Source organism: Temnothorax americanus, unplaced genomic scaffold (assembly GCF_048541705.1).
Source record: "Temnothorax americanus isolate GAGA-0224 unplaced genomic scaffold, ASM4854170v1 Scaffold84, whole genome shotgun sequence".
NCBI classification, from domain to species: Eukaryota; Metazoa; Arthropoda; class Insecta; order Hymenoptera; family Formicidae; genus Temnothorax; species Temnothorax americanus.
Genome location: NW_027509807.1, coordinates 522,527 through 536,904, shown reverse-complemented (window position 1 = coordinate 536,904; position 14,378 = coordinate 522,527). Strand labels below are relative to the sequence as shown.

General features: G+C 37.9%; 1 protein-coding gene across 3 annotated transcripts in view; it reads right to left on the bottom strand.

Moving 5' to 3' along the window:
• Positions 1–361: 361 nt before the first annotated feature.
• The window catches only part of LOC143907586 (uncharacterized), a 36,300-nt gene continuing 22,283 nt past the window's right edge, over positions 362–14,378 (bottom strand). Inside the window, exon 2 of one of the 3 annotated variants that reach the window (XR_013259897.1) lies at positions 362–501. Coding sequence is in view for 2 of the 3 variants with exons in the window: in XM_077424439.1 (XP_077280565.1) it covers positions 8,196–9,121 (926 nt within the window). In the remaining variant the exon portion in view is untranslated. Of the gene's footprint in view, positions 502–6,772; positions 9,122–14,378 lie in introns of those variants that run through there. The other 2 variants (XM_077424440.1, XM_077424439.1) reach the window with 2 other exon arrangements.

Sequence of the window (14,378 nt, the reverse complement as noted above, 5' to 3'; positions counted from 1 at the left end):
ATTAAAAGCTATTGAAGGGGGGTACGTTAATCTAAATAATTACCAAATACATTTCTTAAATATAATTAAAAAAGTCTTTAAAACGCAACTATTGTGACGTTCGTCATTGTAAATTAAAATGCAAATATTACAAAAGACAGACGTGCACAAAACAATAAAAATAATTTTAAACAATAATTCAATAAATTAATTATAGATTATATATATATATATATATATATATATTAATAGATTTACTCATATCCTTACCAATACAGATTCGTGGGCCTTCTCCAAATGGCAAAAAAGTATAAGAATGCCTTTTTGCTATCACATCCGCGTTGAACCGTTCCGGGTCAAATTTATCTGAGTCCGGATATATCGACGGATCTTGATGCAGCCCAAGCACCGATATAGTTATTAAAGTCCTCTTTGGCAGGTAAATGTTCGTTGTCGGTAGATTAATTTCTTTGGTGCAAATGCGATTTAACATTGGAAGAGGTGGATATTTCCTCAGAGTCTCTGGAATATGTAAAAGAAAAGTATGAAAATATATCTCATCCAAAATACAAACAATTTATTTAAAAATAATAATAAAATAATTAAGGACTTTCAGTAATAATAAGAACACAAAAGAAAAATTGGCAATAAGAGAGTCGAAGCGGTTATTAGTGGGTAATGTCAAAAGACAGATATCTATATATATAAAGGAAGATGTCCTGACTGACTGATTGACTCATCAACGCCCAGCCCAAACCCCTGAACCGAATTTTTACTAAAAGTATATGAAATAGGGGTAGAATTTTCTGGGGAGTGCCACTATGTATATAGTTTTTTGTTACCGATTTTCTGGAAATCGGTTTTTCTAATTTTTCTAATTTTTCGGGAAATAATTCACCAAATGTCAAAGAATTATAGATTAAACAGGGGTAGAATTTTTCGGGAAGTGCTATAAAGTGTATAATTTTTCGTTATTGATCTTTTTGGAAGCCGGTATCGAAATTTTTTTAATTTTTCGGAAATTTATTGACCGAATTTTAAAGAATTGTATATGAAGTAGGGATAGAATTTTACGGGAAGCGCTATGATGTGTATAGTTTTTGTTTTTGATCTTTTTCGAAACCGGTTTTTTTAATTTTTCCAATTTTTCGGGAAATAATTGATTGAATCTCAAAGAATTATACATGAAGTAGGGTAGAATTTCCCGGGGAGTGCTATAAAGTGTACTATTTTTTGTTACCAATTTTTTTGAAAACCGATTCCGAATAATCAAATCTCAAAAAATTGTACATAAAGTAGGGGTAGAATTTCCCGGAGAGTGCTATAAAGTATATAATTTTTCGTTACCGATTTTTTTGGGAATCGGTATCAGAAGTTTTTCAAATTTTTCGGGAAATAATTGATCAAATTTTAAAGAATTGTATATAAAACAAGGGTAGAATTTCCCGGGGCGTGCTATAAACTGTATAGTTTTTTGTTACCGATCTTTTTGGGAACCGGTATCTTTTTGGAAATTGGTTACAAAATTTTTCGAATTTTTTGGGAAATAACTGAGTGAATCTCAAAGAATTGTATACGACGGAATTGAACTTCAGTCAATAAAATAGTAATATTTTTCAATTTATAGCATTTTAGAGAGAGAGAGAGAGAGAGAGAGAGAGAGAGAGAGAGAGAGAGGAAGGGAGGGAGGGAGAAGGAGAGAGGAAGAAGGGGAGTGGGAGAGGGAGAGAGAGACTATTTGCGTGTCTTATTACATGTGTCCTCCAGGGCAAAGCCCGGCTAACCAGCTAGTATTTTTATATTACAAGTTTCCGGACGTTACGGCTTCTGTTAAGAATGCTAAAAGACTCGTTTTAGAAATGATTTACATCAAATTGCAAAATAATAGCCTTAATTTACAAAAGAATATGGAATTCCTACATCATGCATATGTTCCTATTTTAAATAAGTTTAAATAAATTATAACATTGCGCTTGTTTGGTCCTCAATCTGAAAAAAAAAAGATATTTATACACATTTAATTATTTATTATTTACACTTTTATTCCAATTATGACCTACAAGATTCCTACTTTACTTAGTATAATTGTTCTTATTCCACTTGACAGCTCACAGTGCTTTGTAATCTATCGTGACAACGTGTCATGGACACTTTAATCTTTAATATAATTTTAATGTAGATTTATATTGTTGACCACTTTCCGTTCTCCGGACTATCTGGTGAGTGTTTCGGATTAAAATGAGTTATTGCTCTTATTCTTTGTTTCATTAATTATGTTTGACCATTTAGTATAGATAGCAATCATTTAATTCTCATGGTTTTCCGACCTCCTAATCCAAAAGCTCATAGTTATGATGGATAATGGTTTATTGTACTGCTGAGGTTGGCTCGAAGAAAAGCCGAAACGTCCGGAAACATGTAATATGAAAATATATCTGTCTTTTGGCATTACGCACTAATAACCGCGTTAACTTTCTTATTGCCAATTTTGCTTTGTTTTCATAAACTTCGTATATGGACCTTTGATCGCATATAAAACTAGGTCTAATCAACCAAATGTTAAAGAAATATATGTATATGAAATAGAGGTAGAAAAGACCGAAGAAAAAATGATAATTATATAGAATAACTAACACAGCTCGGATTACTTTGACCTTGACATATGTTGTCAAGATCACCCTCCTGAGTGACCTTCAGAAGTTTTTAGCCGGCGGTCATTGTTTATTAAAAAGTTATAAACAAAAAAGTTTGAAAAATATAGCAGCTATATTGAGTTTAGAAGGCATAAATGACTAATATATATGTCGAAATAGTTCACGCATACACTTTTCACGCGAGACGAGTTGTCACATGGGCTCGCGCTTTACAAGCTCGTTTATTGTATATCGCCAAAAATATTCACACAGATGATTCAAGCAGTTAGGTATCACGCTGGGAGTTTGTTTAGTTTTATTATACGGGGGAAGGGGCTCCGCCGCCTATTTGTGTACTGTTTATACACATGTACTATACACATGTATTATATATATACATACATGTATATATGTAGGTCCAGAGGTATGTTCCGGGACTGTTTACGTTTTTTGAAATGTACAGTCCTGGAATATAACGCTATATATGTAATCAGATTCAAAAAACTGTCCCGAAAATTGCCGTAGGACATCAATTTTTTCCAGGACAGTCCTGGAAACTGCCAAATGTCCCGGAATATACCGATATCAAAAATAAAAGTCCCGGAACATATACTTCCGGACCTACATATTATATACATGTGTATAAACAGTACATAAATAGGCGGGGAAGGGCCTCCTCACTGATTTTAGGACACGCCTTCGGCGTATAGATTAGTGACGCGCTTTAAAAGTAAATATAAATTAAATACTTTTAAAACGCGTCGAAAGTTAATATAAATTTGTAAATAATACTTTAATTGTGTGTGTATAAACAGTACACACGTAAGCGAGGGAGGGGCTACCGCACCTCCCCCGAAAGCAGAGGGAAGGTGGGGGCGAACCTCGGTTCGCGTGAAAAGTGTATGCGTGAACTATTTCGACATATATATTAGTCATTTATGCCTTCTAAACTCAATATAACTGCTATATTTTTCAAACTTTTTTGTTTATAGTTTTTTAATAAACAATGACCGCTGGCTAAAAACTTCTGAAGGTCACTCAGGAGGGTGACTATGACAACATAGGTCAAAGTAATTCGAGCTGTTAGTTATTATATAATTACCGTTATTTTTTTAGTTTTTGATGCCAATGTGTTCCTTATGTTTAAAAACGTCGGAAAATCGTAATTTTAAAAAATATCCATATGTGTGTGTGTGTGTGTGTGTGTGTGTGTGTGTGTGTGTGTGTGTGTGTGTGTGTGTGTGTGTGTGTGTGTGTGTGTGTGTGTGTGTGTGTGTGTGTGTGTGTGTGTGTGTGTGTGTGTGTGTGTGTGTGTGTGTGTGTGTGTGTGTGTGTGTGTGGTGTGTGTGTGTGTGTGTGTGTGTGTGTGTGTGTGTGTGTGTGTGTGTGTGTGTGTGTGTGTGTGTGTGTGTGTGTGTGTGTGTGTGTGTGTGTGTGTGTGTGTGTGTGTGTGTGTGTGTGTGTGTGTGTGTGTGTGTGTGTGTGTGTGTGTGTGTGTGTGTGTGCGCCAAATTTACCGAAATTTCTCTAACTGAAGAACTAATCAATCAAATCTTAAAGAATTATACATGAAATAGGGGTAGAAAAAACTGAAGAATATAATAGAATTAATAAAAATTGCTAATAATAAAGGAGTTACCGATTTCTATCTAAAAAAAATATACATGATTACTCTAATTTCCGCAAATTTGGAGATATTGAGCTTAAATTTTTTTTATGGATAGAGTATTATTAAAGGTAGGTTGGTGTTGAATTTGGCAATGATCGGTGAAGGGGTTACCGATTTTTGCATAAAAAGTGTACAAGTACGTTATACATGCAATATATATAAAGGAATCATTAAAGGTAAGTTGGTGTTGAATGTGGCAATAATCGGTGAAGGGGCACCGATTTTTGTATAAAAAATGTATACAGTAGACCGAGGCGAATCGGATTACTAATTAGAACGATAAAACTAGAGGGCCTCTAGATACGAGGGGCGCAAACTGATTGATTTGAAATTGCTGCACAAAAGAATAAAGCATGCAACATGGCGATCAATAACCCAGTAAACACAAAGTAACAATAATATAATTGTTATATTATAATTTTCCACTCAATAACATAACTGTAATATAACATGCCTTGTACATAACAGTTATATTGTTAAGTAAGAAATTATAACAAAACAATTATATTATTGTTACTTTGTGTTTACTGGGTAGTTATATTAAAATTAGAAATGTTAAAATTAAAGAATAAATTTAGATTACGGAATGTAAGATTAGAGGATTGATATAGGATAGATATATACTTTTTAAAAAGTTTTTAAACTCCAATGAATAACGAAGACAGAATATGTTTGTATCGATTTGTGTCGCTTGCTGAAAAAAATAAGATATGTATATATGTAAGATATAAATAAAGACAAAATTGACAAAATATAAATATATATAAATATATAATATATATATTTGTTTGAAGCAAAAGTAGATTCAGTGAGATATAGTGAGAGATAAAGAGAGACTGTATATTAGCTGCCCTCTGTTGCGTTTATCATAATACTAATGCATTCGAGATAAGGTAGATAGCGGGACTTGTATCATTTTGAACGATCCGCGCGTTTAGTGTCAGCCATGTTTCAAAACAATACTTTAGCGCTGAGAGCGTGGCGCAACTGGATTTAAATCACACGAGCGTGCCGATCGCCGGAAGAGGCATTAGTTCCGGGCGAGAAGCGTGCATCCACGAGCGTGCCGATCGTTGGAGAGAGCATTCGTTTCCGGGCGCTTGTTGAGATGAGTCAAAGTATCATCGTTCTCTTCAGTGAGACGAAGTCGGTTTAGTTTTCTAGAAAAGCGATTCGAATCGTAAGAAAACATAGTAGTTGCGAGGCTATTGTTCGTAAACCTGACGGTTCAACGATATATGTGAGCATTGACAAGCTCGCTTGCCACGGGACTATACCGGCACAACGTTCTAGCTCCACCATCACGGCCTCGTACTGCCACAGAAACAGGATCGTCGCCATTGTTGCATCGTCCTTCAGTACAAGGAAAAGAGCGGCCATTAGACCATACCAGTAAAAAGAGATGACGATCTTTCTGGCCTCACCCGGATAAATCCTTGGTTCAAGGGTTAAGCGCTTTATTCAATCAAGTCTACTGTGACAAGGTAAAATCTGTCTTTTCTAATGAAACCAGAGATCCTTCATGGGGAAGTTAATCTTCGATTAACGCGATGTAACGGATTACATAAATCCGGTTACATTTCGATCTTGGTTTCAGGGGCGAACGAGTGTATTATCACAGTATAATTCGTCCGTTGAGCGAAGTCGTCAAGCTTCACACGTTGAAAATCTGAGCTCAGTACATTTATTATCTCTTTCTTTGGTTCACCGGTTGCAACCGAGATTACTGTTAACATAATCGATTAGCTATTTGTAAATACATGTAAAGGATCCTTACGTTACTAAAAGTCATTTAGATACTAGAAACTGATATTTAAAATCCATGAACTTTGCGTCGCGCTCGATAGAGCGTAATTAACGTTAGATTCATTTCCTATATTCCTATTGGTAAGAAGAGAAGCCTGCGTCAGACAAATCTTATATATATATTCTTACGTTAAAGATAGTTATCTATCTTTCGTTAACTATTATTCGTCCTATGCGAAATAGTGATCTTTAATATTGAAAAGCTTTAATATTCTACGGTGTTCTCGTTTTCTACGAATGGTCTTTCTGTCCATATATAATTTAATTGCTCACTTGGTTCCAATCTGGTCAGTTATTAACTACAAGACGTTGGTCATAAAGACAGATGTCAATACAAAGATTACTTCTTATTTTCAGAAAGTTGATGTCTGAGTTAAGATTGACAGATATTATCTGAACCAGAATGACTATTCGTTGAACAAATATTGTATTGTATTATGTTTAATATTGCCGATATGATTGCTTATTTATCTGATGTTGTATAAAAGGAACAATCTTTTCAATATATACCAGGCTGGATTTAATTGCTTCTTCGAGGTAAGCCAAAGGTTGATATTCATATTATCAATCAGTTTGTAGAATAAACTGTATTATCTTATACAGTAATTAAATAGTTAGTTTGACTGAGAAAAGCTTGTTCCATACTTGTTCGCAAAATCGCTGATTAATCCCGACGATGGAAGCGGGATGAGAAGGACGCGCGTGGAAGGTGTTCACTAATTATTCACTTTATTTCTTGTGTAACTCAGACCACAGTCTGAGCCGTCTTTAATATGAGAAGAGATATATACAGTCTGACCTGAGAGTGGTGGGCAGTCTTTCGGATTTCACTAAGCATAAGAAGTCTTTGTATAAGAAGTCTTTGTGTATCGTTCGTGAGTGGGCGAGGCAGTTATATTAATTGCCGTCCTCTTCGATGAATCGCCCGTGAGCCGGTAAGACACGTGGCGGTCGGCACTCGCGCACATGTGAGCCTGAGTCGTGCGTGTTGATGTATCCTGAGTAGAGCTGGATGTGTGGTCGCTTTACATGTTAATGCAGTATCTCAGCAGCTGTAATCACTGCGGTGGGCACTTCAATGTGTATAGTCACAATCAAGATGCACGGAGCACACATCGTGCGTCTGATCACTGCGCGGCCATTTGCACAATTGCCTCGATCGCGAGGAAGACGTTGGTGATGAGCGCGCCCGTGCGGGCGCGAGCTACCGCGGTAATGCGGAGTCGATATCCGATCGATGCTGCCATCTGATCGGGTGGCGCAACGGTAACGGAATCTCGAACATTCCGCCCGCCATCAGCAACCTTGTTGATGATTTCTTACTCTTGATCCTTCATTCGGTTGAAATGGGCAATATGGCAAGCTTGGCACTAGGCCGAGTGAGTGTCGTGGTGGCGGTCTTCAGGGTAACCACCCTGGTGAGTCCATCCTTGCCGGGGTGCAACGCTGTTACTCTGGCGAGTGGCCATTTGCACGGTGGAGAGCGTTCGTCGGTGAGCAGCACGATAGACCCCACCTTGACATTGTTGTTGGGATGATGCCACTTGGATATCGCCTGCTGGCGTTGCAGGTAATGAGCCGACCATTGTGCCCAAAAATGTTGAACACGCTGCTGGATGAGCTGCCATCGAGATAGTCGTGAGGTTGCTAGGTCAATCAGAGATGGCTCGGGTATGGTAGTGATCGGACCTCCAATGAGGAAATGACTTGGTGTGAGTGCAGAGACGTCTTCAGGGTCGTCACTCAGCAGTTCTAAAGGCCGTGAGTTGAGAATGGCCTCGATTTGCGTAAGCAACGTTGTGAGTTCTTCCGTCGTGAGTAGAGTTTCCCCGATAGTCCGTCTCAAATAAAACTTGACGGATTTCACCACCGCCTCCCACTTGCCCCCCATGTGTAGAGCGCCTGGTGGGTTGAACTCCCATCTGGTGCAATCACGTTGTAGAATTTGAGCGATTCGTTGATGTTCTTGGGAACTCTAGATGAACATTTTCTTGAGCTCGGCGTCTGCTCCAATAAATGTTGTCCCGCAGTCCGAGTATATGGTCTGAGTAATTTCCCTTCTCGCTGAAAATCTTCGGAAAGCTGCGATGAATCCTTCTGATGTGTAGTCACTGACTACTTCGAGGTGAATTGCGGAGGTGGAGAAGCAGACGAACACACAGATCCATCCCTTGGATGTTTTTGCACCTCGTCCTTTCCAAGGTTTTGATGGTGAGCGGTCCGGCATAGTCAACTCCTGTGGGAGTAAACGGACGTGACGGCGTAACCTGAGAGAGAGGTAGTTGGCCCATCAGTTGATGAGCACGGATCCCCCCCTGCCGAGCACACACGACACACCGCAAAATATGAGACTTCACCGGAGCCCGTCCGCCGATGATCCAGTAACTTTGCCTGACATGAGCCAATGTCAGCTGTGTTCCTCCATGCAGGGTACGCAGATGGGCGTGTGAAATGATCAAGGTTGAGAGCCGGGAGTGGCGGGGCAAAATCGCCTGATGTTTGCTGTCTTGAGCTAGTGCTGATTGGTTGAGACGGCCGCCAACTCGGATGATCCCTTGAGCGTCTATATACGTAAGGGAAGTCGGCAAATTGGATCCGTAACTTCGGAATAAGGATTGGCTCTGAGGAGCGGGGCGTGTCGGGCTTGGTCGGGAAGCGGGTTTGACTGACGTGCCGGGCCTGGGCGAGGTGAACCGATCGGCGTTCTCGCGCCGGTCCCGGGGATCCGAGCTCGGTCCCGTGCCTTGGCCTCCCGCGGATCTTCCTTGCTGCGAGGCTTCCGTGAGATTTGGATGACCTCCTCTAACGGCATATCCTCTGCACAAGTTGGCAGCGTGTCGCCAATATTCCGTACCGTCGCCAGTCGGTTCAGTTAGGATGAGCTCCGTGGACAAGCGCACGGGTGAAGCTTGGCGTTCCGATGTGCGAGCCGGTGGTATTTCGAACTGTGGCGTCATGGTGTCCGTACCGCCCGTACCCGCCTTTGCGGGTTCCGTCATGTTGAGCCGTTCCTGAGCTGCGCACGATGAGAAACCTGAGAAATGTCGAGACACGTATTGAGAAACACTGCATGAGGCGAGAACGTTCGAGAGACGCGTTAGGACAACACTACGCGAATCGAGAATCTACAATGTCATGTATTGAGCACGTGAACAAGTCTGCTTTCACTCGCGGGAGCGCGTGAGCATGTTTTCGTAACGCTTGCGAGCGCGCGTGAGGATGTCTGTACTTCACTCGCGGAAGCGCGCGATAATGTCCACGTGGCATGTCGTGAATGGCATGCCCTGTTCACTTAATATGTGTCCGAGCTACACTTTAAGTTCCACGCATCCGGCTCGAAGGACCAAATGTTCGCGAAATCGCTGATTAATCCCGACGATGGAAGCGGGATGAGAAGGACGCGCGTGGAAGGTGTTCACTAATTATTCACTTTATTTCTTGTGTAACTCAGACCACAGTCTGAGCCGTCTTTAATATGAGAAGAGATATATACAGTCTGACCTGAGAGTGGTGGGCAGTCTTTCGGATTTCACTAAGCATAAGAAGTCTTTGTATAAGAAGTCTTTGTGTATCGTTCGTGAGTGGGCGAGGCAGTTATATTAATTGCCGTCCTCTTCGATGAATCGCCCGTGAGCCGGTAAGACACGTACTACTTATTTATTTCGTTTATTGTATTTCACACAGCTTACTAAGATGTTATCGTCGTTTATGTTCCTCACGTTTGATTATGATTCAAATGGATATTCGTGCTAACTCATTGTCAGAAATATACAGTCTCTTATCGCCACCGATAAAGTTTGTGTCTTTTCTTTCTTGCAAATCAAAAGGTCTGGCTCATGCGTGAGCTGGTACATTAAACAATATTTATTAAAAAATAAAATATTACAAACATTAGAAAATGTTTATATTGCACCTTTTCAGGAGATTACTTTCTAACAATAAATTAGATGATTTATAATTCACTGCTTGACCATTTAATTTGTTCGTGGTATTCTTGATTTTTCGTTCAGACTTTCTATGTCCCTATTAATATAAAATAATCATATTATTTAAAAATATTTTCAAAAATACATAAATAGATATTAAACAAGTTTAAATCATGTTAGACAAAATCTAATACAAACAAAAATTTACCTCTTCCTTTTTCCTCAATCTTTTTCGTCGTATCGTTTTCAATTTATATAGCAAAAAATATATTTTTCTCGTAAACTTGCGATTATGCCTGTCATACTGTCATCTTTTTATGGGCTGACGTTATGCAAGTATGTGCTTATGAAAAAAATAAAGCATGCAATTCACGCGAGCCAATCAGCACTTAGATCAACTATTGCGCCCCTTGTATCTAGAGGCCCTCTAGATAAAACAGCTCGTTTGAAACAAAACACTAACAAAAATTGTCTTAAAACTTATATTGATCCGATTCGCCTCGGTTTACTCTGAGTTATATGATGGATAGAGTATTATTAAAGAAAGATTGTTATTGAATTTGGAGGATCGGTGAAGGAATTACCGATTTCTGCTTAAAAAATGTATAAGATGTAGGGAAGACCGGGGCTAACTCGACACAATTTTTTTAAAAGCAATTTTTAACAATTGATTAAAATTTTCAAGCAAATTTTATGGTACACATTTAAAGAGCGTTCCTACAGGTACAAAATTGCTTAAGGAAATGTTGTACGTCGCTTAGTTTTGTCCCTAGGAAAGAAAAAGTGACACTCGAAGACAAATTTTTAAATTGAAAAATACCGGGGTAAACTCAACAAAATTTTTTTAAAGGCAATTTTCAACAATTAATTAAAATTTTCAAGCAAATTTGATGGTACACATTTAAAGAGCGTTTCTTCAGGTATAAAATTGCTTAAGGAAATTTTGCTGTACGTCGCTTAGTTTTGCCCAAAAGTTCGATGAAAGAGTAGACCATTTTCGAGAGATCAGAAAAATTACTTTTCACTGTCAAAAACGCTTATGTCGCAGATTGTTACCAAATTCCGTTGATAATACTGGCACATAAAGACGCATTTACAGTAGGAAAGGCAAGTTTCTACGATAGATTTAAATTGGCAAAAAGCCTAGTGTCAAGTTTGCCCCGGTGTCGAGTTAGCCCCGGTCTCCCCAACATGTAATTTTATATAGAGCATTATTAAAAGAAGATTGTTTTGAATTTTGCGAGGATCGGTGAGAGGGTTATCGATTTCTGCTTAAAAAATGTGTAAGTAATTTGCTGAATAGAATATCATTTAAGGAAGGTATTGAATTTAGCGAGGATCGGTGAAGTACTTACCGATTTTTGCTTAAAAAGTTACATGTATAAGTTATACATGTAATTTTATATAGAGTATCATTAAAAGAAGGTTGGTATTAAATTTGGCGATAAGCGGTAAAAAGGTTCTTTCTTTATACTAAATTTTTGAGAAATGTTTGTGGTAGCTTTAACTTCCGCAAATTTTGAGATATTGGGTTATTTCTAATTCTATTATATTCTTCAATTTTTTCTTAAATTTTGCAGGATCGGTGAAGAAGTTACCGATTTCTGCTTAAAAAGTGTATAATTTTGCGATGATCAGTGAAGGGATTACCGATTTTTGCTTAAAAAGTTACATGTATAAGTTATATCTGTAATTTTATATAGAGTATTATTAAAAGAAAAACTGAACAAAATGGAAATAAGATATATCCGCAATTAGTAGGGATTATTTTAGTAAAAACATTAATTATTTAATTGATTTTTGTAAGAATATAACAGATATTAGTGTAACAGATATTAGTTGCAATAAAGCTTTATCTCAATAAAAAAAGTGTGCAAGTAGAAACTTGCACATTGCTTTCTCATAGTTTTTAAGTGTGCAAGTAGAAACCTGCACATTGCTTCCTCATAGTTTTTAAGTGGGCAAGTAGAAACTTGCACATTGCTTTCTCATAATCTTTAAGTATGCAAATTATAAATTTGAACATTACTTCCTCACAATTTTAAGGGGAGGTTACCGTCTATATCGATGAAAAAATCGAATTTTTTTGCTTAATTTTCATCTTTAGGTTGTTGAGAATACGTGGGCAAAAGGATATTTTCATATCGAAAGTATTTTAAGAGTTACAGCTTGTCGGGCGGAACAGTCTGTCGGCTGGAAAACAGGTATAGACGGCGACCTTCAAGAATCGGTTCAAAAAGCCATTCGACCAGTGTATGAGGCTCTTTCCACTGACGATTTGCTACAAAGATGCACCGGTGGAAACACTCAAAATGATAATGAGAGTTTTAACGCTTGCATATGAAAACTGGCCCCTAAACACCTTCATTGCGGCATAGAAACGATAAGAATAGCGGCATATATAGCTGCGGGTATTTTTAATGAAGACTATTCATCTATCTTAAAAACCATGAATACGTTAGGAATCATCGTCGGGCACAACAGCAAAAACTTCGCCGTGAAGACTGACGAAAAGCGCATCGCGGCAGCGGATAAAAACATGTCGCAGTTCGCAAAAAAGGCCAGGATAGAAAAAATCAACATGCAAGTACAGCAGAACAATTTCTTTGAGGAAGAAGAAGGGACTGTATATGGTGCTGGAATAGCTGATTAGATGTAAGTTGTCAAAAACAAACATTAAATACAATTTTTTACTACGTAAAACTTTAAACGCGTTTTTCTCGAAACAGCATTTTTCGACGCGCGGGGCGCTCTACAGCTTCAACGGATGAACCGATTTAATTAATGACGGCGCAGAAAGAAGGAAATTTAATTTAGGGGGCTTTCAAGAAGCGTTTTTTTTTTTTTATTGATTACAAATAATTTTTTTCGAACGTTGAAGCAAAAAAAACAGGGAAAAAAGAGGTTTTTTGATAATTATGCAGTATAGGGGACCACCCTCCGATGACTTTGACCTTGACATATGTTGTTATAGTTAATGAGTACTAATGAGTACTAATTTATTTACGGATTATAATACTTGTTATATCGATTTATTAAATATTGCAAACATTTCTTATATGATGCAGTAGGAATTATTTTAGTATCGAATACGTAACACATCCGCGATATAAAACACATTTACGAATTTTTTAAGTATAACAAGATTGAATAACCAAATAAAGTTTACCGTTGGGGGGTGTAAGTGAACATCTAACATCTAAGATGGGATCTGCGAACTCCGAAAATTTTATTCTCGTCGCGAATATCCGAGTAACGATTTGTGAAGAATGGCGTGAAGAAGATGTACGGTGAAAATTTGATGTCGTCACGCAGTAATGCGAAAGAGAGAAACGGAACGCGTGCGCCATGATCCCTTTACTTCGCGTCTTACTTGCGCTAGGGGGAAAGTCAAAATTTTAGATGCAAGTGCGAAGGAGAAAAAGAAAACGAGAAGACGAACTCATGGAATTTGCAGAATTTCAAAGGCAAAGAATAACGAAGCGAATCGGGAGTACAGGTCGCCGGTCGGCGAGCACAAAGATGTAATTTACAAGGCGGAGGGGCATATCGTTCGACAAAGCAATTATCGTTGCAAAGAGCACGGACGAAAGAGAGAAACGGAACGAGTGTATTATACGAACATAAAAGGAGTTTCGCGTCGCACTGGTTTCTACTATACTTGCGTCGTGCCGCACAAATACTCGGCTTTCTCCACTATTTACTACAAGTGATGGTGCTGTAGTGGTAGTTCGTAACATACAGATCTTATTCTGCGAAACGACTTCACTTGTCTTCTAATTTATCGCTCCGCGCTTATGGCTTCCCGATAAGCAAACAACATTTGCATTCCGTCGAATGCTGCAGCCGACGACTTTTTTGGCAGTAACAATGACATGAAAGCTTGGGTCGCCAAAAATTTTGCCTTTATTTCTCGAGCTATAAAACCTAGCTATATATAGATATTATATATATATATATATATAATATAATATATAATATATTATATCTAACCACAATAAAAAATATTAATACCTATTACATTTAAATGTAAAATATGTTTGATTAATTTTACTAAAATATATCTAGGAAACAACAATATGAAGGTTAACGGCCAATAACGAGCATGAAAGTTGTTAAATTCAAAGATTTATTGTTACAAACAATTAGTTAATTAGGAACGCTTTGACAACACAGTGTCGAAATTATGCATTAACCTATTAAAAACCAACGGCTATCCTTTGGATTTGATTTTTAAAAGAATCAACTTAAGATTAAACACATTATTCAATGGTAAACTTAAAACAGAACAGTATTGAGGATATTGTCGATAATGACGAGATCAATGAAAATGATTCAAATGACAAAAGAAGGAAATTTATCGTC